At 43.6% G+C, this 26,677-nt stretch overlaps 1 protein-coding gene across 1 annotated transcript; it reads left to right on the forward strand.

Moving 5' to 3' along the window:
• The first annotated feature begins 106 nt into the window (after window positions 1–106).
• Window positions 107–26,488, forward strand: DNAJC21 (DnaJ heat shock protein family (Hsp40) member C21). The gene is made up of 12 exons (XM_060690714.2): window positions 107–373; window positions 5,412–5,505; window positions 7,650–7,773; window positions 10,425–10,547; window positions 13,658–13,962; window positions 16,195–16,352; window positions 17,239–17,326; window positions 17,538–17,693; window positions 19,342–19,381; window positions 22,236–22,417; window positions 22,537–22,615; window positions 26,020–26,488. Exons 1-12 carry the CDS (start codon window positions 277–279, stop codon window positions 26,182–26,184), a joined length of 1,611 nt encoding a protein of 536 aa, XP_060546697.2. The 5' UTR covers window positions 107–276; the 3' UTR covers window positions 26,185–26,488.
• The last annotated feature ends 189 nt before the right edge of the window (window positions 26,489–26,677 follow it).

The following is a 26,677-nucleotide window of genomic DNA, read 5'->3' on the forward strand; positions in this document are numbered from 1 at the left end:
TCGGCGGCCTCGGAACGTTCGCGTCCCCGACGTTCCACGCCATTGAAACCTCCTCTTCCAACATTCCATCCTCCCATCCGAGAAGCCCTTCCCGCACCTTCCGTCAGTTCCGCCTCCCAGCCCGGAGGAGCGAGGAGGAGCTGGGCCTCCGCTCTGCTTCTTCCGGTCCTTCCCCCTTTTCCTCCGCCGGCTGTCGTCACCGCGGTCCTCACGTGCAGGTGCCGGCCGGGGAGGAGAAGGTGGTCGGTCGGTCGGCCGGCCCTGGGACGCCCGAGCATGAAGTGTCACTACGAAGTGCTGGGGGTGAAACGCGACGCTTCCGATGAAGACCTCAAGCGAGCCTATCGGAAGCTGGCCCTCCGCTGGCATCCAGGTATTCATTCACCCGGCCGGAGCCCAAAACGCCACCCGAGGCCTCCTCCGACCTGCCCTTTCTCAAAAAAGGGTGGCATAAAAACCATGGGCGCCAGCTGGAGGTTGGGCAGGATGGGAACTGTAGTCCAGCAAGGTGATGTCCATGGGGTCTCCAACCTTGGCAACTTGAAGACTTGTGGAGGTCAAGTCCCAGAATTCCTCAGCCAGCTTTGCTGAGGATGGGAACTGTAGTCCAGCAGGGTGACGTCCGGGGGTCTCCAACCTTGGCAACTTTAAGACTTGTGGACGTCAAGTCCCAGAATTCCTCAGCCAGCTTTGCTGCGGATGGGAACTGTAGTCCAGCAGGGTGATGTTCGGGGGTCTCCAACCTTGGCAACTTGAAGACTTGTGGAGGTCAAGTCCCAGAATTCCTCAGCCAGCTTTGCTGAGGATGGGAACTGTAGTCCAGCAGGGTGATGTTTGGGGGTCTCCAACCTTGGCAACTTGAAGACTTGTGGACTTCAAGTCCCAGAATTCCTCAGCCAGCTTTGCTGAGGATGGGAACAGTAGTCCAGCAGGGTGATGTTTGGGGGTCTCCAACCTTGGCAACTTGAAGACTTGTGGACTTCAAGTCCCAGAATTCCTCAGCCAGCTTTGCTGAGGATGGGAACTGTAGTCCAGCAGGGTGATGTTCGGGGGTCTCCAACCTTGGCAACTTGAAGACTTGTGGAGGTCAAGTCCCAGAATTCCTCAGCCAGCTTTGCTGAGGATGGGAACTGTAGTCCAGCAGGGTGATGTTTGGGGGTCTCCAACCTTGGCAACTTGAAGACTTGTGGAGGCCAAGTCCCAGAATTCCTCAGCCAGCTTTGCTGAGGATGGGAACTGTAGTCCAGCAAGGTGATGTCCGGGGGTCTCCAACCTTGACAACTTGAAGACTTGTGGAGGTCAAGTTCCAGAATTCCTCAGCCAGCAAAGCAAAGCTGGCTGAGGAATTCTGGGACTTGACCTCCACAAGTCTTCAAGTTGCCAAGGTTGGAGACCTCTGCTCTAGGTATTGGAGTGGGGGCAGTTCAAACCACCATCAGCCATGGAAACCCCTTGGCCGGTCACTCTCTTCCTTAATTACCTTACAGGGTGGCCCATTCAGGAGTTTAAACAAATAGAAGATGTTTGCATGCTACCTTGAGCTCCTGAACAACAACAACAACAACAAAAAGTTACAATAGTACAGTTAGTCCTCAATTTACGGCCGCGATTGAGCCCAACATTTATGTTGCTAAGGGAGTTTTGCCCCATTTTGCAACTTTAACTGGAAAATGTTACTTGGTCATTTGAGAAAGAATCTCAAAGAGATTGAGATTCTCTTCCTTTCCCTCCTTACCTGTGTATTAGTGCCACTGAAAACAATTAACAGTTCGTTTCCCTGATTTGATTAAGAGCAGTTTGTCTGCGGACATTCTCAATTATTTAGATCAGGGGTCTCCAACCTTGGCAACTTTAAGACTTGTGGACTTCAAGTCCCAGAATTCCTCAGCCAGCTTTGTTTTGCTGACTAAGGAATTCTGGGAGTTGAAGTCCACAAGTCTTAAAGTTGCCAAGGTTGGAGACCCCTGATCTAGATCAGAGCTGCTCCAGAGGTGTTTTTTTTTTCTTTCTTTCTTTCTTTCTTTCTTTCTTTCTTTCTTTCTTTCTTTCTTTCTTTCTTTCTTTCTTTCTTTCTTTCTTTCTTTCTTTCTTTCTTTCTTTCTTTCTTCCCTCCCTCCCTCCCTCCCTCCCTCCCTCCCTCCCTCCCTCCCTCCTTCTTTCTTTCTTTCTTTCTTTCTTTCTTTCTTTCTTTCTTTCTTTCTTTCTTTCTTTCTTTCTTTCTTTCTTTCAAAAGGTGACTGGACTTTCTTGGTGTTTTTCCTTTGAAAACGTTTAGCTTCTCATTCAACAAACTAATGTTTTGGTGCTCAGGGTTCAAAGACAATAGTTTATAATATATATTGGTTGCTAGCCATATATCCTGCCTGGTGCTTGTCCCGCATTTTAACCCCTCACTACCTCTCACTGTGCCAAGCTTTTGAAATGAAATTTAGTATATTATTTGGATTTTTCTATTATATTGACCAATAGAATAGTATATCGTATATGTGTATGTATATACATATATATATGTATATGAGCCGTGGTGGCGGAGTGGTTAGAGTGCAGGCTACTTCTGCTGACTGCCGGCTGACTGCAATTTGGCAGTTCAAATCTCACTAGGCTCAAGGTTGACTCAGCCTTCCTTCCTTCCGAGGTGGGTAAAATGAGGACCCAGATTGTTGGGGGCAACAGGCTGACTCTGTAAACAGCTTAGAGAGGGCTGTAAAGCACTGTGAAGCGGTATATAAATCTAAGTGCTATTGCTATAGCTACAAACACACACAGAGAGAGTATACACATACATGCCCATTACAATTCTAGGTGTATTCTGCCTTTCGTTACTTCTCAAGGCAACAAGGCAGCTCAATCAAGATTGATTCTTGGTGTTCATATGGAGCCATCCATATGCCGTGGAATGGAAGTAGCTTTCTATTAATATTTTATAGAATGATTTTTTTTTGGCTTCCCAATGTATCCCACAAATAAATAAATAAATAAATTATAAATCTGGGATTTATTCCTATATTAGTCTATAGAAGATGGTGTTTATTCATCTCTAAGCAAATACAAATTCTATTGGGTGTAAACTGGTTAAGCCTGATTGTTTGTACTGGTGCTCTTATTAATTAAATCCCAGCAGGATTTAATTAACATAGTTTGGTAATGAATGGTTTTCATGAGGTCATAACAGGTCTGTCTGACTACAAGGCTTTGTTAAGATGCTTCTTAAATATAATTTCAATTTAATAACCCACCTGACCATAGAAAATCCTTTATATGATTACTCAAAAATAAATCTCGCTGACCCAGATAAGCAATCTTAGAATTGCAGCCTAAAGGTAATGAAAATACTAAGGTTTGTAACAGCAGTTCAACTGCAGGCCTTCCTTGCAACTCTTTATTGAGAAATAAAGTGATTGTGTCATGCCTTAAAGCCACATTATCTTCTACTGTTTTCTGTGTACAGTGTGTGCCTCATAATGTTATTTAGCATGCATTAATCCTGAATGCACTGATTTTTAAATCCTTAATTAGCAATCAGGCCTAGACAATTGTCTTACTGCTTTGAATTGCCCCTTTTTGGGTGCAATTGAATACATTCCAGCAAATGAATGGCAAACCAATTTGTAAATGCATTAGGCTCCGTCTAAATTTGAAAAAGATTTGAACATTTTTATTCAGTCATTCATTCATTTACTTATTTATCAGAGTATGCCTCTGGTGGCTTATCTCTATAAAGATCATGGTCACTTCTACATACCAATGGCAAACTCATTCACTGCATTTGTAGCCTTATGTTTGCCAAAAGATGAACAAGATCCAAAACTCTCTTGAAGGGGGAAAAAAACCCAGTCCAGTGAAAAAAGAGCTTGCCTAGTAAAGCAGGAAATATTGACTGATTTGTTCAGAAACACAAACCTTAGCAGGAGACGAATATCCTGAAAAGAGCATGGCTGTCTAAACTCCTGATCAACAGATGATACTGGAACATATTCTGCATTCAGTTTTGGTCGCCACGATGTAAAAAAGATGTTGAGACTCTAGAAAGAGTGCAGAGAAGAGCAACAAAGATGATTAGGGGCAGGGGTGAAATGTAAAATTTGTTACTACCGGTTCTGTAGCCGTGTCTTGGGGGGAGGGTAATGTGACTGGGTGAGCGTGGCCAACTTTTTTTTTTTTTTAAACTTTTCAAAGCATTTTTTCTAATGCTTTGAAAAGCCTCTGCTGATCAGGCAACTCAGCTGGGATCATCAGAGACTTTTCAAAGCATTTTTTTTACCACCTCTTCGGCCAAGAGGTTGCAGAAAAAAAAGCTCTGAAAAGCCTCTGACGATCCCAGCTGAGCCGCGCGATCATCAGAGGCTTTTTTAAAAAAACTTTTAAAAGCATTTTTTCATTGGAAGAGGTAGAAAAATGCTTTGAAAAGTTAAAAAAAAAGCCTCTGATGATCGTTCCGCTCAGCTGGGCATGGGGGGGCACAGGGATTTTTGCTACCGGTTCTCTGAACCACCCGCCGCCATCGCTACCGGATCGGGTGATCCGGTCCGAACCGGGTGCATTTCACCCCTGATTAGGGGACTAGAGGCTAAAACATATGAAGAACAGTTGCTGGAATTGGGTATGTCTAGTTTGATGAAAAGAAGGACTAGGGGAGACATGATAGCAGTGTTCCAATATCTCAGTGGCTGCCACAAAGAAGAGGGAGTCAAGCTATTCTCCAAAGTATCTGAGGGTAGAACAAGAAGCAAAGGGTGGAAACTAGTCAAGGAGAGAAGCAACTTAGAACTAAGGAGAAATTTTCTGACAGTTACCCTGTTTCCCCCAAAATAAGACATCCCCTGATAATAAGCCCAATCAGGCTTTTGAGCGCATGGCAATAAGGCCAAGGCTTATTTCAGGGTTCAAAAAAATATAAGACAGGGTCTTATTTTTGGGGAAACACGGTAGAACAATTAATCAGTGGAACAACTTGCCTCCAGAAGTTGTAAATGCTCCAACACTGGAAGTTTTAAAGAAGATGTTGGATAACCATTTGTCTGAAGGGGTGTAGGGTTTCCTGTCTAAGCAGGGGGTTAGACTAGAAGACCTCCAAGATCCCTTCCAACTCTGTTGTTTTATTCTATATTGTTGCAGATATTATAGTTATTGTTCCATTCTGATCTTAAGCATTCTTTTTGGGAACTGGATTCTATTGGAATTAACAGAGTTTATTTCCAAATAAATTTGAGAGGAGCCCTCAAATGTGTTACTCAACTGAAGTCTAATGGGATGTGCTAGAATAAAACCACATAGGTTGGAAATGTGAAGCCAGGAATTGTTTTCTGTTGGCTCTGATAATCACCAATGGATTTTTTCCCAAGGCTCCTGGTGGTGGGGTTGTTTCTTGTTTTGGGATGAATTGATTCAATTCGGCTTCATTGACATTGCAGATAAAAATCTAGACAATGCAGAGGAAGCAGCAGAACAGTTCAAGCTGATCCAGGCTGCGTATGATGTGCTGAGCGATGCACAGGAGAGAGCGTGGTGAGTTTTGCCTTCCACTCAAGTTTTTTGCCCTTGGATAAAAGCTTGACAATTCATATATTGGTTGGAAGTGCTGCCACTAGGTGGCAGCACAGAGATAATCAGATTTTTTTTTTTTTTTTGGCCATAATTTTTAGTTCAGTTTCATTATAAAATAAAAATACAGGAAAAGTTTTTTAAAAAGCTGAAAGAAAGAGAAAAGTGCGATGAGAAAAAAAAAAGTGGTGACTTTGACTTTTTTCAGTGCATTGAAATACATAAAATACATAATTTCACAATATTTCAAGCTATTTCTATAGTAAGAAAATCATTCTCATCACCAAAAACTAAAATCAAAGTTTCATTTTTTTTCCAGTTTCAAGCAAAACATCCAGAAGCAGTTTTCAAGCTGAAACAAAACTACAGATGTTCTTCTCTTTAATTTAAAGAGTTTAGGCAGAGTTGCACCTGAGTCCATCAGACCCCGAGCTGCCTGGGGTATTCTGGGAGTTGAAGTCCTCACATCTTAACATGGCTAAGGTTGGGAAACCCTGTTACAGCAAGACCTGAAAACAGCCCACCTTTTAGCTGCAATTCAGGAAACCGATTTGGTTTTCCTGCTAATAGATACCATGCCTTGTTTATTCTGCGGTAGAAAGCTTCAAGGCCTCTGATATATATATATATATATGTAGGTCTTTGGTTATTCGGGTTTTCTCCCGCGTAAACTTGGAGGTGTCTTGGCAACATTTCGACGAAGTCTCATTTGTCATCTTCACGCTGGTGTTCTCGGCTTCGTGCTTCTAGGAGCAATGTGTGTGATCGCAGCTGTTTCTTCCTTTTAACTGCCAGTGGGAGTGTGAGCTGATTGGGTGGGAGCTTGGCTGTGTTCTGATAGGGTGGAGGTGTGTTCTGATTGGTTGGGGGTTTGGCTGTGCTCTGATTGGATGGGGGTTGGCTGTGCTCTGATTGGATGGGTGTGTGTTCTGTTTAGGTGGGGGCTTGGTTGTGCTCGGGTTAGTCTGAGTAGCAGGGGGATTTATATATATACATATATATATATATATATATATATATATATATATATATATATATATATATATATATATATATATATGTTTTTGTTTTATTTTATAACAAACAAAAATTCCAATTTCAATTGAACAGTGTGTTGCCTGGGTACAAATCATTTTAGGAAATAATTGAAGTGTTTACAACAGTATTCATAATAATAATAATAATAACAATAATAGTTGTTTAACCAATTTAGCATACCTTCCTTATATCATTGATCCTTCCATATATTTCCCTGTTTCTAGCTCCTGTTTTTGTCAGCTAACCATTGATAAAATAAGTCCCAACTCGAAAAATATTGTTTCTTTCTTTTCCTTAATTATAAGTGTTAGCCTATCCATTTCTGCACGTTCTAATATTTTTTTTAATCACATTTTCATCTGTTGGGATCTCTTCACTTTTCCATTGTTGTGTAAATACTATTCTAGCTGCAGTCAATATATGTAAAATCAAACATACATTCCCTTTATTGTACTTGTCTGGTAAAATGCCCAACAAAAATGTCTCTGGTTTCAAATCAATATGCTGTTTTTATTATTTTTTCCAGCCACGTATGTATTTATGTCCAATATTTTTTTGACATGTCCACCACATATGATAGTATGAACCAGAATGTCTGATGGCATTTCCAACATTTTGCAGATTTATCCTTAAACATTTTTGCTAACCTTGAAGGCCGAAAATGCCATCTATAAAACATTTTATAAAGATTTTCTTTGTATGCAGTAGACATTGTTAGTTTATAATTTCTATCCCATAATTTCTGCCATTTATCTAGCTCAATTGGATAGCCAAAATTTTTAGCCCATACTATCATTGATTCTTTTACTTGTTCATCTTCCGTCTTAATACTTAACAAATAGCTACGGTATATATTTTCTTCATTAATTTTTCATCTGTCCCTGTTAATATCTGATCTAATTCTCTTGATTCTTTATATAAACCATACATTTTAACATCCATAGATTCAGGCGTGGTATTCACTTACCTTCGCTACCGGTTCGCAAATATGAGCTCTTGTTCTTATGTTCTTCTACTAACGTCTTTTGATTTTGTTTCTTTTCAGTTAGCTTGTTCTTTTTGTTTTGTAGGTACGACAACCACAGGGAAGCTCTTTTGAAAGGAGGCATTGATGGAGGCTATCAAGATGACAGTCTGGATTTGGTCCAGTACTTCACCGTTACGTGTTATTCTGGCTATGACGATGATAAAAAGGTCAGGCTTAAGCGCTCATCTGAACGAGTAACATTTACCTTTGGGTGACCCCTGAAACCGGCACAGCATCTTGCTATTGGTGGTGAGCCAACAAGTTCCAGACTGAGATCCGGTCACACCTAACAATGCCGCTGTTCTGACCTGGGCTTCCTTAGAAAGTATACAGCACAATCTTAGTCCCAGCAAACCTCTTTTATTCATACAGCTGTGAATTATTGCCATTCCCAGTCTGAAAAGCTTCTCAAACAGTCTTTCAGGGGAGTGTTTACAAACACCCACCTTATCTCCCTTGGAATGCTGCCAGAGAACTAATTGCCACATGTACGGCAAGGCCAAACTTAGTACAGAGTCAAACAGAACTTTCCAAAGCTTTTGTCAACCAGATGAACTAATTGCTTCCTGCAAAAGCTCACGTCCTGTTTGCTTCTCTTTTATGTCTTTTTTTTAAATTTATTTTTATTATAACACAATATCACAAATACAAAACACACTACACACACACACACACACACATATATATACACACACACACACACTTTTAACAGCTATTTCTTGGTGGTCATCTTCTAATATTTATATTTTCCCCTGTTTCCCTTTATACTATTCCATTTTCTTCTTGTCCCTTTCTCTTTTAATTACCTTGTACTTCTTAACAATCATATTGATTTTATACATTCTATATGTTGTCATATTCATTCTTTCCATTTTCAAATTTCACCTCTATTTTTATTATCCACTATTTCTAGTCTCTAACCACTTATGCCATTTGTGCCAGATTATATAATATTCCGTATCTTTCTTTTCTTTGAGCTCTTTTGTTAATTTGTCCATCTCGGCATATTCTAGGATTTTTTTTATCAATTCTTTTTCTTTTGGTATATTTTCCCTTTTCCAATTTTGTGCGTATGATATACGTGCAGCTGTTATAATATGTAAAATCAAATATTTTATTTCTTTGGTGAATTTTTCAGTAAATATCCCTAATAAGAATGTCTCTGGTTTTCCGTTCATAGGTTGCTCTATTATTTTCTTTAACCACTTTTTAATCTTAGCCCAGAATTTTTTTGCAGCCGGACACGTCCACCAAAGACGGTAATATGTTCCGTAGTTCTTATTACATTTCCAACATACTGGAGATTTATTCGGAAACATCTTTGCAAGTCTAGCTGGAGGTAGATGCCATCTATAAAACAGCTGATTAGGGGACTGGAGGCTAAAACATAAGGAATGGTTGCTGGAATTGGGTATGTCTAGTTTAATGAAAAGAAGGACTAGGGGAGACATGATAGCTGTGTTCCAATATCTCAGGGGCTGCCACAAAGAAGAGGGAGTCAAGCTATCCTCCAAAGCACCGGAGGGCAGGACAAGAAGCAGTGGGTGGAAACTAATCAAGGACAGAAGCAACCTAGAACTAAGGAGAAATTTTCTGACTGTTAGAACTGTTATGACCCAGGTGGGCAAGGCAAGGCAGGCATCTAGAGAGTTCTTTATTACTCTTACCAAATGTTCCAGCCAAAGGCCCTCCAACAACGGGTAAGGCTCTCCCCCCCCCCAAATGCTACCCTGCAGGCAACCACTCTCAGACCCCAAAAACAGCCCCGGTAGTACAAAGAAAGCCCGCAGAATAGGAGCATGCTCACAGGGCAAGGTCCAGGTTTCCCAGTCCAATCCACCAGGCAGAATCTAGGCACAATACAAAGGCAGTCCTCAGGACAGAAAAGAAGCAGTTCCATAGCCCCAGTGGAGCAGAGGCCAAACGCAGGCCACAAGAAAAGGGCTAGGTCCCAAACCAAAACGCGAAGAGCAATTTTCCAAGCAAGGCAAGGCAAATGGCAAACAGACACGAGTCGAACCTGGGGGAGTGTAAGCCAAAGCAATCAATTGTTTCTGGCAAAGACTAAGGCTTCTCCTTAAATTATGAGCCACAGTGGCGCAGTGGTTAGAGTGCGGTACTGCAGGCTACTTCTGCTGACTGCCGGCTGACTGCAATTTGGCAGTTCAAATCTCACCAGGCTCAAGGTTGACTCAGCCTTCCTTCCTTCCTTCCGAGGTGGGTAAAATGAGGACCCAGAGGCCCTCTGGAGGCCAGAAACAGCCTATTTCCCAACTTCCAGTGGGTCGGGAAGGCCCGAAAATCAGCTGGCGTGCTGGAGCTGAGATAGGGCAACACTCAAAAATCAGCACATGCGTGCTGAAGCTAAGATAGGGCAACGCACACAGGTCCACAGATATGGCTCCGCTTGCCACCTGTGGTACGCGTGCCATAGGTTTGCCATCATGGGTATAAGGTTTCCTGCCTGAGCAGAGGGTTAGACTAGAAGACCTCCAAGGTCCCTTCTAACTCTGTTATTCTGCTGATCCAGCTAGAGAGAAGTCATTTATTTGTGGAAGGAGATACAACAATTTTATGTGATTACAAATATGAGGAGGTGAAACCTTTAGGTCTACCAGCTCTCTCTAAATGCCTGTCTGATTCACCTCATAGCAACATTGGCTCTCAAGACCGGAACCTGGCTGGAGATCTCACTGTTGACAGCTCAGAAAACGAAGCCGTTATTCCAGACATCATTATGCCGAGGTCTTCAATTGCCTTCTGAAATTTAACAAGCCTCGTTTTCTCTCTGAAGAACCAACCGTATTGTTTGTTTCAGGGGTTCTACGCAGTGTATCGGCACGTCTTCGAAATGATTGCAAAGGAAGAAGAGGAATCCATAGTCGATGAAGATTTTGAAGGATTCCCAAACTTTGGAGACTCTCAGAGCGACTATGATACGGTAACAATTCTGAAATTCATCATTGGGCACTTGCCTTGTTAGGGTCAGCTCAGATCAGTGGTGGGTTGCCCCCGGTTCGGACTGGTTCGCAAGAACCGGTAATAAAACTGGCGGGAGGCCCCGCCCACGGCTCCAGATGTCGTCATCGGTGATTGCGCATGCGCAGAAGCATGATCCCGTTGCAAACCGGTAGTAAAGGTAAGTAGAACCCACCCCGGCTCAGATGGCACCAAATCAGAAGTGGTATTCAGCCGGTTTGGGCCGGTTCGGGCAAATTGGTAGCGGAGATCATGAGTGGGCCTGCCTACCCACCCCAGTGCTATGCCATCCTATTAAGGCATGTTTTTGAGACCAGGCACATGCGCGGAAAGCGTGCGCGCAAGCAAAGGTCATGCGCGGAAGGCCGGGCACATACACAGAAAGTTCTTGCGCAAAGCAACCATGCATGCGCAGCGAACTGGTGGTAAAAATATGTAAAACCCACTCTTCACCAAATAGTTTATAAGTTTTTGAGGTCACCAGATCTTTTCCTTAATTAAGGAAAAAGGAACAATGTCGTTATAATGGAGAGAAACCAGCATTTCAACCTGAGACCGAAGTTGCAAAATTCCTCCCACTTGTATCTTTTCTTGTTGAGTGCTGCACTTCCAGATTCTTACCTGTTACTCCACTAGTCCCCTGTTTCTGAACCGAGAGAGCATTGAGGCTGCTCTCACGTAGCTCTTATTTGGAGTGGAACATAAAAGTTCCTATGCAACAGAGATATCATGTGTTTTTAGCAGTGGTTTTCCTCTCCAAGCTTGTTTCAATTTAGTTCCTGAACGTTTTGTTACAAAACTAGGTAACATCATCAGCAGGATTTTCTTGTCCTTGTGATCCTTAAATTTAATTTAATTTAATTTAATTTATCACATTTCTATGCCGCCCAACTCCCAAGGGTCCTAATGAGGATTAGGACAAGAAAATCCTTCTGAAGATGTTACCTCGTCCGGTAATGAAACGTTCAGAAACTAAATTGAAACCAGCTTGGAGAGCAAACCGCTGCCAAAATCTAAATCCCAAACTACATATATTTTCTATTATTTCAAATATTTTGTGTCTTGTGGCAGCTAGGTAAAGGATACAGTTCTGCAGAATTTGGGATCAATGAACTTTCCCATGAAAGAATCCTTGACTTACCAGGGTTTGTAAAGAGGATTACATGTATCCTCTTTGCTTACAAAGTCACATACATTTTTCCTTTGTAAACAATGATCTGTAGCAAACTCGTATAAAGGAGAAAAAAAAAAATCAGTACAAGTTATTGAGGGGGTCTAGATTAATTCTTTACATAGATAGAAGGTCTGCACAGTTCAGGAGCGGGGACCACTTTCTAACATCGTTCAGCAGGAAAAAAAAAACCCACTGAGTCCCACTTCCTGTTCAGTGCATAAATCCAAATCCAAAGGAATGCAAAGCTTCTCCATTAGCCCCTGTGTGAACGTATCGGCAAAGGAATACAGGTTGTCCTCAAATTACAACCATTTGTTTAACAACAGTTTCAAGTTACAGGCTTTGAGGGGAAAAAATGACTTCCCTCAAAGTTACGACCGTTATACCACCCTTTGCGGTCACACAATTGCAATTTGGGTGCTTGACAGCTGGCTACACATTAAAGCAGCTGCATCTTTTTCATGCTTATGAGGAAGCCCTAAAAAGATGTAGTTTTTTTTAAAGAGAATGGAATGGAATGGAATGGAATGGAATGGAATGGAATGGAATGGAATGGAATAGAATAGAATAGAATAGAATAGAATAGAATAGAATAGAATAGAATAGAATAGAATAGAATAGAATAGAATAGAATTCTCTCTTGGCCAAGTGTGATTGGACACACAAGGAACTTGTCTTGGTGCAATATGCTCTCAGTATACATAAAAGATACGTTCATCAAGAATCATAAGGTACAACACTTAATGATAGTCATAGGGTACAAATAAGTAATCAGGAAACAATATCAATATAAATCGTAAGGATCCAAGCAACAAAGTTACAGTCATACAGTCATAAGTGGAAGGAGATGGGTGTTGGGAACGATGAGAAGATTAATAGTAGTGCAGACTTAGTAAATAGTTTGACAGTGTTGTGAGAATTATTTGTTAAGCAGAGTGATGGCGTTCGGGAAAAAAGTGTTCTTGTGTCTAGTTGTTCTGGTGTGCAGTGCTCTATAGTGTCGTTTTGAGGGTAGGAGTTGAAACAGTTTATGTCCAGGATGCGAGGGGTCTGTAAATATTTTCAGAGGGCTATTTTAAATAGCCCTCTTTTTGACTCGTGCAGTATACAGGTCCTCAATGGAAGACAAGTTGGTAGCAATTGTTTTTTCTGCAGTTCTCATTATCTAATTAAAGAGCAGAAAAATGCTGCATTTGTGTGACACCCAGAACCATTTTTCTGAATCCTTTCAAAGTGCAGGCATCCTTAGTGAAAATGGAAAAAAAATAAACCATCATCCTTTCATCCTTCTTATGCAACATGGCACTCCAGTTTGCGTCTACTTTTCAAAAATGTAAGTTAATACAGGAAAAAACAATATCCATAATGTTAGCCACTCCCCATAAATAGTTTATCTGCTACCATGAGCTGTAAGTTAAATGTGTAGACTCAGTTTTAATAAATGACCTTAACAAAATCACTGCCTCGTGATTGGCCTCCTGTAATTGTTTGCCAGGGACACGGTGGCTCAGTGGCTAAGACACTGAGCTTGTCAATCGAAAGGTCGGCAGTTCAGCGGTTCGAATCCCTAGTGCCGCGTAATGGGGTGAGCTCCCGTTACTTGTCCCAGCTTCTGCCAACCTAGCAGTTTGAAAGCACGTCAAAAATGCAAGTAGAAAAAATAGGGACCACCTTTGGTGGGAAGGTAACAGCGTTCCATGTGCCTTTTGGCATTTAGTCATACCAGCCACATGACCATGGAGACATCTTCAGACAGCGCTGGCTCTTCGGCTTTGAAACGGAGATGAGCACCGCCCCCTAGAGTCAGGAACGACTAGCACATATGTGCGAGGGGAACCTTTACCTTTAATTGTTTGCCAATGTAAATGTTTCTGTTTTCTCCCTGTCTTCCAAATTAGGTGGTCCATTGTTTTTATGCGTACTGGCAGAGTTTCTGTACACAGAAGAATTTTGCATGGAAGGAAGAATATGACACTCGGCAGGCGTCCAACCGCTGGGAAAAGCGAGCCATGGAAAAGGAGAACAAGAAAACCCGAGACAAAGCAAGGAAGGAGAGGAACGAACTGGTCCGTGAACTGGTGGCCTTTGTGCGGAAAAGAGACAAGCGAGTTCAGGCCCACCGGAAGCTCTTGGAAGAGCAGAATGCAGAGAAAGCTAAGAAGTCAGAAGCGCTCCGGAGGCAGCAGAAACTGAAACAAGCCAAGTATGATGATCTAGACCAGTGATTCTTAGCCTTGGTGGTTTTCCAGAATTTCCAAAATTCTCCAGGCAGCATGCTTGCTGCATGGACACCGTCTTTAAATGGTGCAGACCCCAAAAAGCAACACAGTCATTAAAACCAGGAACTAACACAATCTTATTCCAAGCAGGGCGCTTTCCAGAATTTGTAGCTAGTGACTATGCTAGCTTGGGAATTGTTGTCTAACTCATGCTTCTATCTGGCTTAAGCTCAAAGACCATGTGGTGAAATCCAATGTAGTCCAATTCCATATTGCTTACACCTAATAGACAGAATCTTGCCAGATTAAAGCTACAACCTTCTAACCTAATAGATATATCCTGAGAGATTCTAGGGTGTGGCTACCCTGAAGCTCTTCTTCCCTCCCCCATCTTCTGACGGCACAATCTTCAGTTTTGCGTTTCTGTGGAATGTGCTGCCCCCTCCCTTAAGGAAACCTAAGATTACCCCCTACTCCTTCTCCAAATGCACATTACATCACATGCATGAAGGTTCATAAATGTTCTTCCTGCATTGGTGTAGAAGGAGAAGTTGATGTTCTAAGTTTCTGCCTGCCTTCAGGGTTGTTATTTATTTATTTATTTATTTATTTATTTATTTATTTATTTATTTATTTATTTATTTATTTATTAATTAAATTTTTATACTGCCCTTCTCCCGAAGGACTCAGGGCGGTGTACAGCCATACTAAAACAACATATACCCATAAAATTTAAAAACAATTTAAAATATATTAAAAATTGGCCCTTATATTAAAAACTACAAACACCCAATTAAAATTCATTTTCTAAGCCAGCCCAGCCTGTTGAAATAATAGAGTCTTAAGGGCACGGTGAAAGATACGTAGGTCGGGGATCATGTTGTTGCAGTACAGCCTCTAAAACTCACAATAACAAGTTAAGCTTATAAGTGTGTAGACTAAGTTCTGTTTATCTGGCCAGAACATTGCAATAGTCAAGAATGAAGAGTGAAATATTGATGATAAAAGTTATGTGCTGACCAGTGGTGGGTTCCTCCCGGTTCGGTCCAGTTCGGCCAAGCCGGTAGCGGTGACGATATGATGTCACCGAACCAGTTCTCCCCCCCCGCCCTCCCCCCCCACGTTATTCTTACCTTTTATTTGGTCCCACCCCCAATCTATTGCTGCCTCCTGAGTCCCAGCTGATGATTAGAGGGGAAAAAACTGTTTAAACTCTTGCTGTGGGGCTTCAAAGGGCCGTCCTACAGCTGATCAGTGTTAAAAGCAAACAAATGAGTCGGGTCATAAGTGCGAGGACTGGTCGTAAGTGCGAGGACCTTCCAGAAATGACTCTGACCAGCTAGCCACGCCCACCTAGTCACATGACATCCAAGCCACGCCCACAAAATAAGCCACGACCACAGAACCGGTAGTAAAAAAATTTAGAACCACCCCTGGTGCTGACAGAAGACTTACCTAGCTTTGGTTGGTAGCATCCACAGTTTGCAGAACAGAACGGGGTCTCTGTTTCATAACACCTGGTCAGCATGAAGTTGTCTGCACAAAAGAAGCTTTCTTGCTTAACTTGCGTAGGACAATAAATATGTCCACAGTGTAAGCTCACTCTTCTTCAGTCTGGTGGTTGCCAATGCTTTTGAAAATCCTATGATTTCTAGCCTGCATAGACATTAAATCATGAAGTGCTCTATTTGTCTGGAATCAATGTTGTAAGCGTCACCAGGTGGCAGCATCTGGCCAACCTTGTCTGGACACCAGGTAAAAAAGGAGACATTTGAAAAGGTCAGGGCTGTAGATTAGCCAAAAAGCTTGAAAAAGAGTTGCAAGATACTACTTTGGTTTTTGTGGGTGAGGAAATTAGATGTCCATCGCTACTAGGTCACCAATAGTTGAACTTGATCTCGTCTTTAGCCCATGGACCAACTTCTTCTCTTTCATTAACCATGTTTATTGTTTAGGGCAGGGGTGTCAAACTCGATTTCATTGAGGGCCGCATCAGGGTTGTGTTTGACCTTGAGGGGTGGGGACGTGGCCAGCTTGATGTCACTCGTGTCGAGGGCGCCTGTGGTGGCCCGAGCGCTCTGCCAGCAAAAACGGGCTCCCAATCTCCGTTTTCGGTTGGGACTGCCTCCTGCAACCTTCTACCAGAGAAAACAGAGATCTATTTTCTATGAGAACTATGAGAAGCCTCACCTTTTGCCTCCCTCTTCCTTTCAAAGGCTGGCGGAGCAGTACAAGGAGCAGAGCTGGATTACCATGTCTGACCTAGAGCGAGAACTGCAGCAGATGGAAGCTCAGTATGAAAAGGAGTTTGGAGATGGGTCTGGCGAGGAAGAAGAGGAAGAAAAAGAAGAGAGGAAAGAAAACCAAGAAGAGGGTGAGGATCAACTGTCAGGATCAACTTAAGAGCAAGTGCGAATTGTTTTTCTGGGAATAGCTTGCTAGGTCGCCTAATCTCCTGATCTACTGATTTCCAGAATAAGGACTTAATATCTATTAAGTAAACATTAACACAACTTGCGGAGTGTTAATTCTCACTGTTGCAATTCGGTAGCTATTCCTCCCTTTTACCAAGGGTTTGATTTTCCCAATCCGTATTCTGTGATCCCTAGACCCGATCAGTCCCGAGTGGTACTGAGTTCTTTCCATGTGATTCCTTGAGATTTTACTGTTGCAGTTGTTGAGAGTCCCTTCAACTTTGCGGATTCCTTCCTCTCCTACATAGATGTACTATTTTGGTTACTTAAGCACTTAAATTCATAGCTGGATATTGACAATAGAACAGGGGTGTCAAACTGGATTTCTTCGAGAGCCGGATCAGCATTGTAGTTCTCCATGGACCGGGGCAGGAGGTGGGGGGGCGGGAAGGGAATTGGGACGGACGCCTCCTGCAGCACCCTGCCGGCCAAAATGGGGCACGCGCAGGCCCCACATGGCCCATTTCTGGTCTCCATGGCCTCCTGCAGCACTCTGCAGGCCAAAAATGGGCTGTGCGGGGGTCTTGCGGGGCCTCCATGTGGCCCATTTTTGGGTGGCAGGGTGCTGCAGGAGGCCGAAAGGGGGGGCACACACAGTCCCCCTGCGGCCCATTTTGGCCAGCAGAGGCACCACGGGCCGGGTCCTTTGATATTTCCAGGCCAGCCCCACGGGCCAGATTTAAGCAACTTGTGGGCTGGATCCTTGAGTTTGACACCCCTACAATAGAAGACAAGATGGTCAGATCATCAAGCATCTCACACAGAAATATATGTGTGTATTTTCAGACAAATTAAGTGAAGAACACGATGCTGCCAACCTTTTTGATGAGCTCTACTGTCCCGCTTGTGATAAATCCTTTAAGACAGAGAAAGCGTAAGTTTTTCTTTAATATGCAAACTAAAAGGGATCAGCACACATTTCATCGGACATCTTTCCCTGATTTATTCAAGTGCCTCCTTGGTTCCCATCAGGCTTCCCTTCTCAAGCAAACCTCTGCTCAGTTTTCCTTTAATAAAAGGCAACCATTCTTTCTGGACTCAAATCTTGTTCTTCACAGTAACATCCCTCTGATCTCTCTCTTCAGGATGAAGAACCATGAGAAGTCCAAGAAGCACCGGGAGATCGTGGCTTTGCTCCGGCAGCAATTAGAAGAAGAGGAAGAAGCATTTTCTGTCTCCACGGTTGATGAGAACGGGTGGAACAGCGAAGAGGAGGCAGAAGAACCAATCCCCAAACAAAAGTACTTATGGAAAATATGTAGAAGTTCAGGCTGCCAAAAGGCATACATTATTTCTGGTCTCCAAAGCTTCATGAGGGAGCTGGCCAGGTGCCCAATTTCAGGATGTGCCATTCCATGCTCCTTTTCCCCAGCCCTTGAGAGACAACTAACAATCTATTTCAATTGAGCTGTTTTGTATTTATTCCAGGGGTGAAATGTGAAATTTGTTACTACCGGTTCTGTGGGCGTGGCTTGGTGGGGGGATAATGTGACTGGGTGGGCGTGGCCAACTTTTTAAAAAAAAAAAACTTTTCAAAGCATTTTTTCTAATGCTTTGAAAAGCCTCTGACGATCAGGCAGCTCAGCTGGGATCGTCAGAGAGGCTTTTTAAAAAATGCTTTGAAAAGCCTCTCCGACGATCAGGCAACTCAGCTGGGATTGTCAGAGACTTTTCAAAGTATTTTTTTACCACGTCTTCGGCCAAGAGGTTGCAAAAAAAAAAATGCTTTGAAAAGCCTCTGACGATCCCAGCTGAGCCGCACGATCATCAGAGGCTTTTTTTTTTTTTAACTTTTAAAAGCTTTTTTTTGTTGGAAGAGGTTGTAGAAAAAATGCTTTTAAAAGTAAAAAAAAAAAAGCCTCTGATGATCGTGCAGCTCAGCTGGGCATGGTGGGGGGGGGGGCGCGCAGGGATTTTTGCTACCGGTTCTCCAAACCACCCGCTGCCATCGCTACCGGATCGAGCAATACGGTCCGAACCGGGAGCATTTCACCCCTGATTTATTCCTCTCTCAGCTTCTTTTTTTTAATCTTCGTGGTTTTTCTCTGAGTTCGTTGATCTTTCCTTTCTCTGCCCGGGTACATGGTTTCCCCTTCCTCTATAACCGTGATGGTGAACTTATGGCACGCGTGCCTGAAGTGGCAACACGGAGCCATGTCGCCTGGCATGCAGGACATTGCCCGTTCCTGTTCCGGGTTTCTGGCGCGCATGCACATGTGACAATCAGCTGGCCTTTGTGTGTGCGGCAGTGCCGGAAACCGGAAGAGCTGGTCTTCCGTTTTCCGGCGTGAGCATGCGCGCCGGCCAGCTGATCGGTACGTGTGCATCACGGCAGTAACTGGAAGACTTGCTTGCTGGGAATACCTTATCCGGAAGTACCTTATCTGGTGCACGCATGCCCCCTGGGCAGCTCCTCTTCCTTGTTGCGGCCTTGACGAGCGTGAAGTGCTCCCTTTTCATCACTCGGTGGTTCGCCATCACTGCTCTATAATAATCCATTACGAGAGAATCGGGCTACCTACAGCAGAAATGCTTAGAAATAATCTGTTTAACTGCTACTTGATGGGCATGGCTAAAGCAACCAGTTGGTCAGGAGAAACTCCATATTTTCCCTAGGTATATATAGAAGGGGTTTCAAATTGCAGCCAAGATTTCTCTAGGACCATATTTCTGAACCTTGGCAGCTTTACGTTGAGTGGACTTCCACTTCCAGAATTCCCTAGCCAGCTTTGCTTTGCTGGCTGTGGAATTCTGGGAGTGGGAAGTCCACCCATCTTAAAGCTGCCAAGGTTAGGAACCACTGCTTCAGGGCTTCAGAAGGGATTCAACAAACAAAGGAAGTTGAACTAAGTTGTTTTGACACTGCAGTTTTGTTTCTATCCTTAACAGGCTGTCAAAGAAACAGCGAAGGAAGCAAAGAACAGCAGGCGTAAGTTTTTGTTCTTTTGAAAGCTGATTTCCCTTTGCATGTTTTCATGTCCTGATCTGCAAAATCAATGGTGGCGCTATTTTGGAATTATTTCTGCCTCCGTTTGAATGTGGCGTTGATTGCTGGCGATGCCCTGTCCCTGAATAAATTTGCTGAAATATTGTGGCATTTTATGATGAGAACTAGCTAATTTTTCAAGGCTAAGTTGCAGCTTTGCCTCCTCCCACATAGCCTGATTTATTTTATTTTGGGGGGGGGGGGAAATGGAGATGGCAGCCTTCTCTTTTGTAAGAGCATCTTAACTCTGGTTCACATGTTTTCAAAAGGCAGAAGATTTGAATATTTGTAGCTCAGGGTTGAATTATGGAGTTCTTGGTGCTCTCTGAGCTTGGTGTTTTTTTGTTTGTTTATTTGTTTGTTTGTTTGTACAGACATTTCATTACCAAACCAGGTAACATCATCAGTACTCCAATATTAGGTAGTTTGGTAATAAATGTTTGCAAGAAAACAGCCAAGCTCAGCATCAAGGACCCCACAACTAGACCAATATCTGTGAAGTGTAATATGGCTTACAGGAGGAGGTTTCTGGATCCACAATTTCAGAAGTTGAAAATGTTTTCAGGTGCGGCAGATGCTTCCTCAGAAAGTCTGAGCACGTAAGACTTTTGTCCCCAGCCTACCACGTAGCCCAGAGATGGGCATCACAAACTGTAACAACCGGTTTGCCCGGAATCAAAAACCAGCGATTATATAGGACATGGGTCCTCAAACTACGGCCCAGGGGCCAGATACGGCCCACCGAAGCCATTAATCCGGCCCACACAGGACCATGAGGTTGCCCCGCCCACATCATCCTGCCTAACCACTGGCCCCCACCTGCCTTCTGGAGGCCGGGGAGGCCAAAACCAGGATGTGCAGAGGGTCTGGAGGCCAGAAATGGGTCTGTTTTGGGACGGCAGAGAGGTACTGGAGGCCGGAGAGGCCAAAAACAAGCCTGTTTTTGGCCTCCCCGGCCTCCAGAGAGAGAGAGAGAGAGAGAGGGAGACACACACACACACACACAAGTCCCTCATACACACCCCAAGGCAGCCAAGTCCCTTCACTATCCTGCTTTCCACCCTCAGGAGCATAACAAATTAAAGTTTAATTTATGTGTATTGTTTGGACTGCTAAATTGGCCACGCCCAGTCACATGAGCACCTAGCCACACCCACCCAACTGGTCTGGCCCCCGAACAATCTGAGGGACCGTGAATTGGCCCCCTGTTTAAAAAGTTTGAGGACCCCTGATATAGGATGTGATAGCGCTAGGGAGGGTGGGCAGGCCCAGCTGCTGGTCGGAACTACCGGTTCGCCTGAACCGGCAGCAGCTCACCACTGACGTAGCCTCTTCATGATTTCTGTGCTGGAGTTGAAGGCTTCCTTGAATGGGAACAGATTTAACGGTGCCCACGTTGAAAATACATAAAGGTATTCCCCAAGTGGTTGGGGTGTTTTTTCCACTTGATGGCTATTTTGTAGCACCTGGAGGGCACCAGGTTGGGGAAAATTGGTTTGCATGTTGGCGTTCAGATGTGATGTTCTAGCATGATTTCCAGTGGTGGAATTCAAATTTTTTACTATCGGTTCTGTGGGCGTGGCTTGGTGGGAGTTGTGTAGCTTGGTGGGTGTGGCTTGGTGGGCGTGGCCGGGGAAGGATACTACAAAATCTCCATTCCCACCCCACTCCAGGGGGAAGGATATTGCAAAATCTCCATTCCCACCCCACTCTGGGGCCAGTTAGAGGTGTTATTTGCCGGTTCTCCGAAACTACTCAAAATTTCCGCTACTGGTTCTCCAGAACCTTCTGAATTTCACCCCTGGATTGTCCTCATCTTGCAAACAGACTTTGCAGATCTCGTTGTGATCATGATGAATGTACAGGAATAGTCCTCGGCTTACAACATGTCATTTAGTGACCGTTCAAAGTTACCACGCCATTGAAAAATGTGACTTACGACCGGTTTTCACAGTTACAACCTTTGCAGCATCCCCATAATCACGTGATCAAAATTCAGATGCTTGGCAATGGGTTTTTATATTTATGATTGTTGTGTCCTGTGATCATGCGGTCGCCTTTTGGGACCTTCCGACAAGCAAAGTCAGTGGGGGAAGCCAGATTCACTTAACAACAGGATTACTAACTTATCCACTGCAGTGATTCACTTAACATCTGCGGAAAGAAAAAATCGAAAAAAACTGGGCAAAACTCACCGAACAAAAATGTCTCGCTTAACGACAGAAATGTTGGGCTCAACTGTAGTCTTAAGTCGAGGACTCCCTGTATCTTGGCTATTATCTCCCATTGTTCCTCTGAAGCAGTGGTGGGTTCCTCCCGGTTCAGCCTGATTCTCCCGAGCCGGTAGCGGTAACGATATGACGTCAACGAACCAGTTCTCCTCCCCCGCCTGCCCACGCCTCCCCACCCCCCCGCATTATTCTTACCTTTTATTTGGCCCCACCCCCAATCTATTGCTGCCTCCTGAGTCCCAGCTGATGGCTAGAGGGAAAAAAAACTGTTTAAACTCTTGCCGCGGGGCTTCAAAGGGCCACACTACAGCTGATCAGAAAATAAATGAGTAGACCGGTGCCTGCAAAAATACATGAGTAGATCAGTGCCTGCAAAAATAAATCGGTAGATCGGTACAGCTCTGCAAGCAGTTAAAAGCCTGGTAGACCAGTACCTCTGCTAAGTCCTAAAGAATTGTCACATGACCATCAAACCACGCCCACAAAATAAGCCACGCCCACAGAACCAGTAGTAAAAAACTTTAGAACTCACCCCTGCTCTGAAGGCTCTCTTATTCTTCCCACAGACCCAGGAGGATCCTTCCAAGGACAGCAGTCCTGAGCAGCAAGTCGAAGAGCCAAGGCCAGTGAGCTGCAACGACCCAGAGAGGATATCTCCAGAATCAGAAAATGCCAGCAAAAGCTACAATTCGGATGATGCTGGAGAAATTTCAGCGCCTACGGTAGAATCCAAAACTGAGGTGAAAAGGTAAACAAGATACCGAAGGGAGCTGTCGTTAACGAAATGTAAAAGGTTTTGACTTGTGAAAATGTTTTATACAGTCTGAAGCATCTGCTCGGAGACTGAGAATGTCTTTATTATTTTAGCAATCCTAAAGGTAAAGGAAAGAAAGCAAAAGAAGCCAAGAAAACATCTGCAAAAGTTTCTTCAGAGGACCAGGTAAAGGTATGTACAAGAGATAACAAAATAGGATACTCTTTTTGGCATCAAGTCCTAACTGGATCTAAAGGCAAAAATCTTTCCCTTCTTTTGTGTATGTGGTTAATGAAAATGTCCTTCAGGTTGACTTCGTGACTTCCACCACACCCCGTGATTTCCTAGATCTGGCCATGCCGTTCTTTGGACTATTAACATGGGTGTCACCTAGCAAGACACCTAGGTGTCAAATTCACATCGTCACGGCAGCGTGACGTATCGGGACTTTTTCCCCCTTCGCTAAACTGGGCGTGGTCAGTGTGTGACGCATCTGACCTGCAGGCCGGGAGTTTGACAGCCAGCCCTGATTTAGACAGTTAGCACAATTAATCAGTGGAACAATTTGCCACCAGAAGTTGTAAATGCTCCAACACTGGAAGTTTTTAAGAAGAGATGGGATAACCCTATGTCTGAAGTGGTGTAGGGTTTCCTTTCTAAGCAGGGGGTTGGACTAGAAGACCTCCAAGGTCCCTTCCAACTCTGTTATTCTATTCTATTCTATTCTATTCTATTCTATTCTATTCTATTCTATTCTATTCTATTCTACTCTACTCTACTCTACTCTACTCTACTCTACTCTACTCTACTCTACTCTACTCTACTCTACTCTATTCTATTCTATTCTATTCTATTCTATTCTATTCTATTCTATTCTATTCTTGAAACCTGTTTTAATTTCCCGTCTAGTTTACAGCCCTGGATTTTTCCAGTACAGGTAGTCCTCGACTTACAACAGTCTGTTTAGTGACCATTCGAAGCTACAACGGCATTGAAAAAAAGTGACTGATGAGTGTTTTTCACACTTACAACCATTGGTGCATTCCCATGGTTACAAAATCAAAATGCAGACACTAGTCAACTGACTCGTACGGCCATTGCCGTGTCCTAGGGTCATGTGATTATCTTTTGGGACCGTCTTGACAAGCAAAGTCAATGGGGGCAGCTTCACTTAATAACCGTGTTACTAACTTAACAATGGCAGTGATTCACTTAACAACCTTGTCAAGGGAGGTCATAAAATGGGGCAAAATTCACTTAACAAATGTCTCCCTTAATAACAGAAATGTTAGGCTCAATTGTGGTCATATGTTGAGAACTACCTGTATTCCTCTAGTGCAGGGGTGTCAAACTCAAGGCCTGCAGGCCGGATATGGCCCATGGAGTGCTTAGATCTGGCCTGAGGGGCCTCCCTGGAAACAGCGAAGGACCGGCCCACGGTGCCTCTGCCAGCAAAGACGGAGCTCGGGAGGGCCACGTGCAGCCATTTTTGCTGACAGGCAGGAGGCTGTTGCAGCTGAAAACGGAGCTAGGGAGCCTGTTTTCACTGAAAGAGCGCTCAGGCCACCACAGGCGCCCCCAACACAAGTGACGTCAAACTGGCCACACCCACCCTGGCCACACCCACCCTGGCCACACCCACCCTGGCCACACCCACCCGGCCTCCCGGAGGTCAAACACAACCCTGATGCGGCTCTCAATGAAATTGAGTTTGACACCCCTGCTCTAGTCAGATACCATCCAGGACTCTCCGTAAGTAGCTTCTGAAGACAACCAAGCTTGGCCAAGTTCTGCCGTTTTCTGAGGCTTTTTTTCTTTTTTTTCTTAACATGTTCCCCAAACTCTAAATGTGACCGCTTCAAAAGATTGCCTGACTTGTAGCTCTGTCTAGTTGTGTTCTTTAAAAAAAGAAAAACTAAGCAATGTCAGATATGCTTATAACTTGGATGAAAGACAGCCAAAAATTCCACAGCTGTGGACTGTGGAAGGGGGAAGTCCAGAAGGATCTTGGAAAAAGACAAGAGCAAACCACTTGTATATCCAGAAAATTACACGGACATGTCTAAATCACCAAGACTTCAGCTCCTTTTATATAGAGAGCTGAGGTGGCGCAGTGGTTAGAATGCAGCACTGCAGGCTACTTCAGCTGACTGCTAGCTGCAGTTCGGCAGTTCAAATCTCACCGGCTCAAGGTTGACTCAGCCTTCCATCCTTCCGCGGTGGGTAAAATGAGGACCTAGATTGTTGGGGGGCAATAGGCTGACTCTGTAAACCGCTCAGAGAGGGCTGTAAAAGCACTATGAAGCAATATATAAGTGCTATTGCTATTGCTATATGTCCCATTGTTCTGCAGGGCTGCCTTAGCCAACTTTCAGCCTGGGAACGAAATTGTTGATCATTCATTTAAGGTCTGTAGCTTTCTAGAAAGGATGGCCACCTTTAAATCTTAAGTTTAGCAACAACTGTTAGCCGGTAGAGCATTGACCCTCTAGGTTTAGAGACAATATTAGAATTAGAATTCTTTATTGGCCAAGTGTGATTAGACACACAAGGAATTTGTCTGTTAGTGCATAAGCTCTCACTGTAGCAATAGCAATAGTACTTACTTACATACCACTTCACAGTGCTTTCCAGCCCTCTCTAAGCAGTTTTCATAGTCAGCCTATTGCCCCCAACAATCTGGGTCCTCATTTTACTCACATTGGAAGGATGGAAGGCTGAGTCAACCTTGAGCCTGGTGGGATTTGAACTGCCAAATTGCAGGCAGCCGGCAGTCAGCAGAAGTAGCCTGCAGTACCGCACTTTAACCACTGCGCCACCGTGTACATACAACAATAATGATAGATCATTATCATTATATAGTTGAGAACCGGATGGTGATATTCAGTGGGGTGGCTGCTTCCTTTTTCTGCCTGCTTGCAAGCTTGTAGAAATAATGTTTTGAAGCTAATGTTGGTATTAGGAAATGATTATTACCTAACTTGTTGGTTTGGCAATATATAAACCATCAATATTGCTTTAAGACTGCTGTATTGCTGTATTGCATCATACTGTGTCCTGATTGGTTAGCTCTGTAGCCAATGTCCTTAAGAGGGAGCTTGAAACATGGTTTCTCTTTGATTCTCTTTGATGCTCTTTGCTTTTTGCTGTGTTTGCTACTGTTTGCAACTGTTAATGTGTATGACTACAACGACTGGTAAAAAGACTTTGTTATTGGATTATCCCTGGACTATTGTTTAACTATCTACTGCTTTATCTGTGTATGACCTGGACTGTTTATTGGACTGTGCCTTACTATTTCCTAAAAGTAAACACAACTCAGTGTATCTGTGTGTTGGCTGGGTTTTATTCGTAACTACTCTCAATCGCATTCATGTGCACACCCTTGCTACTCAAGGGTTGCTCTGCGAATTCCTCAACAGTTGGTCTAAACAAGCCTTCGTCTACGTCAATCAAGTAATTCTTTTATTACATTTTTGCCGTCATCAAAGAAATACTATATTAATGGTAAATCTCTATGGAGATTCTCATATATTATACATTAATGGTAATAACGTTCTTCCCGTTTTTTGTTTCTTCTGATTTTCCATTTACAGCCTGAGGCCCCCCTGCAGTGTGTTACCTGCAGCTGTGAATTTCAGTCACGGAACAAATTGTTTGAACATCTGAAAACCACGGGGCACGCCAAAGCGTTTGCCACTTCCACTGCCAACACAGCCATCAGCAGCAGAAGCAAGAAAGAAAAGCGGAGGAACAGATAGGGCTTCTGGAAAGCCTCGAGAACTGTGGGGTTATTGTCACATCCAAAGGCACCTTGTTAGCCCAAAGAGGCCCAGGCTTTTCCCGTGTGACTTAACCGGGATGAAGACTGCTGGGCCCAGCCATAAACAGAGCAGAAACACATTTGAACCTGTGCAGCACTTGATACGGTATCTTTTTGTGTCTGTATTTTGTTTCATAAATTGGGCTAAAGCCTCCAGGTTGTTCATAAAGAGAGCTTTCCTGCTCCTTAAGATTTGTAAAAACCTACATGTACAGGCAAAGGGAATAAATTATTTTACTGTACATTTCTGTTTACTTTCGAAAATTGCACTATTCATTTCATCCAGCGATTTCTGAATGTTTGCTCAACATTATCACAGTGTTTCAGGTTCCAGTTTTTGCTTTATGAAATTGCATTTTGTCAAAACATGAAAGGATTTGGGTATGTGCTTTGCCACCTGTAATTCAAAGCGAAACGGCAACAGAATTAAG

This window comes from Pantherophis guttatus, chromosome 2 (assembly GCF_059756535.1).
Source record: "Pantherophis guttatus breed Tessera chromosome 2, ASM5975653v1, whole genome shotgun sequence".
In the NCBI taxonomy this organism is placed as follows: Eukaryota; Metazoa; Chordata; class Lepidosauria; order Squamata; family Colubridae; genus Pantherophis; species Pantherophis guttatus.

Bases quoted from the DNA above. Each gene is read 5' to 3' on its own strand.
- DNAJC21 (XM_060690714.2), top strand. From the start codon at position 277: ATGAAGTGTCACTACGAAGTGCTGGGGGTGAAACGCGACGCTTCCGAT. The intron at 16,353-17,238 runs GTGAGGATCAAC...GTGTATTTTCAG, and splicing joins GAAAGAAAACCAAGAAGAGG to ACAAATTAAGTGAAGAACAC. The intron at 17,694-19,341 runs GTACTTATGGAA...TATCCTTAACAG, and splicing joins GAACCAATCCCCAAACAAAA to GCTGTCAAAGAAACAGCGAA.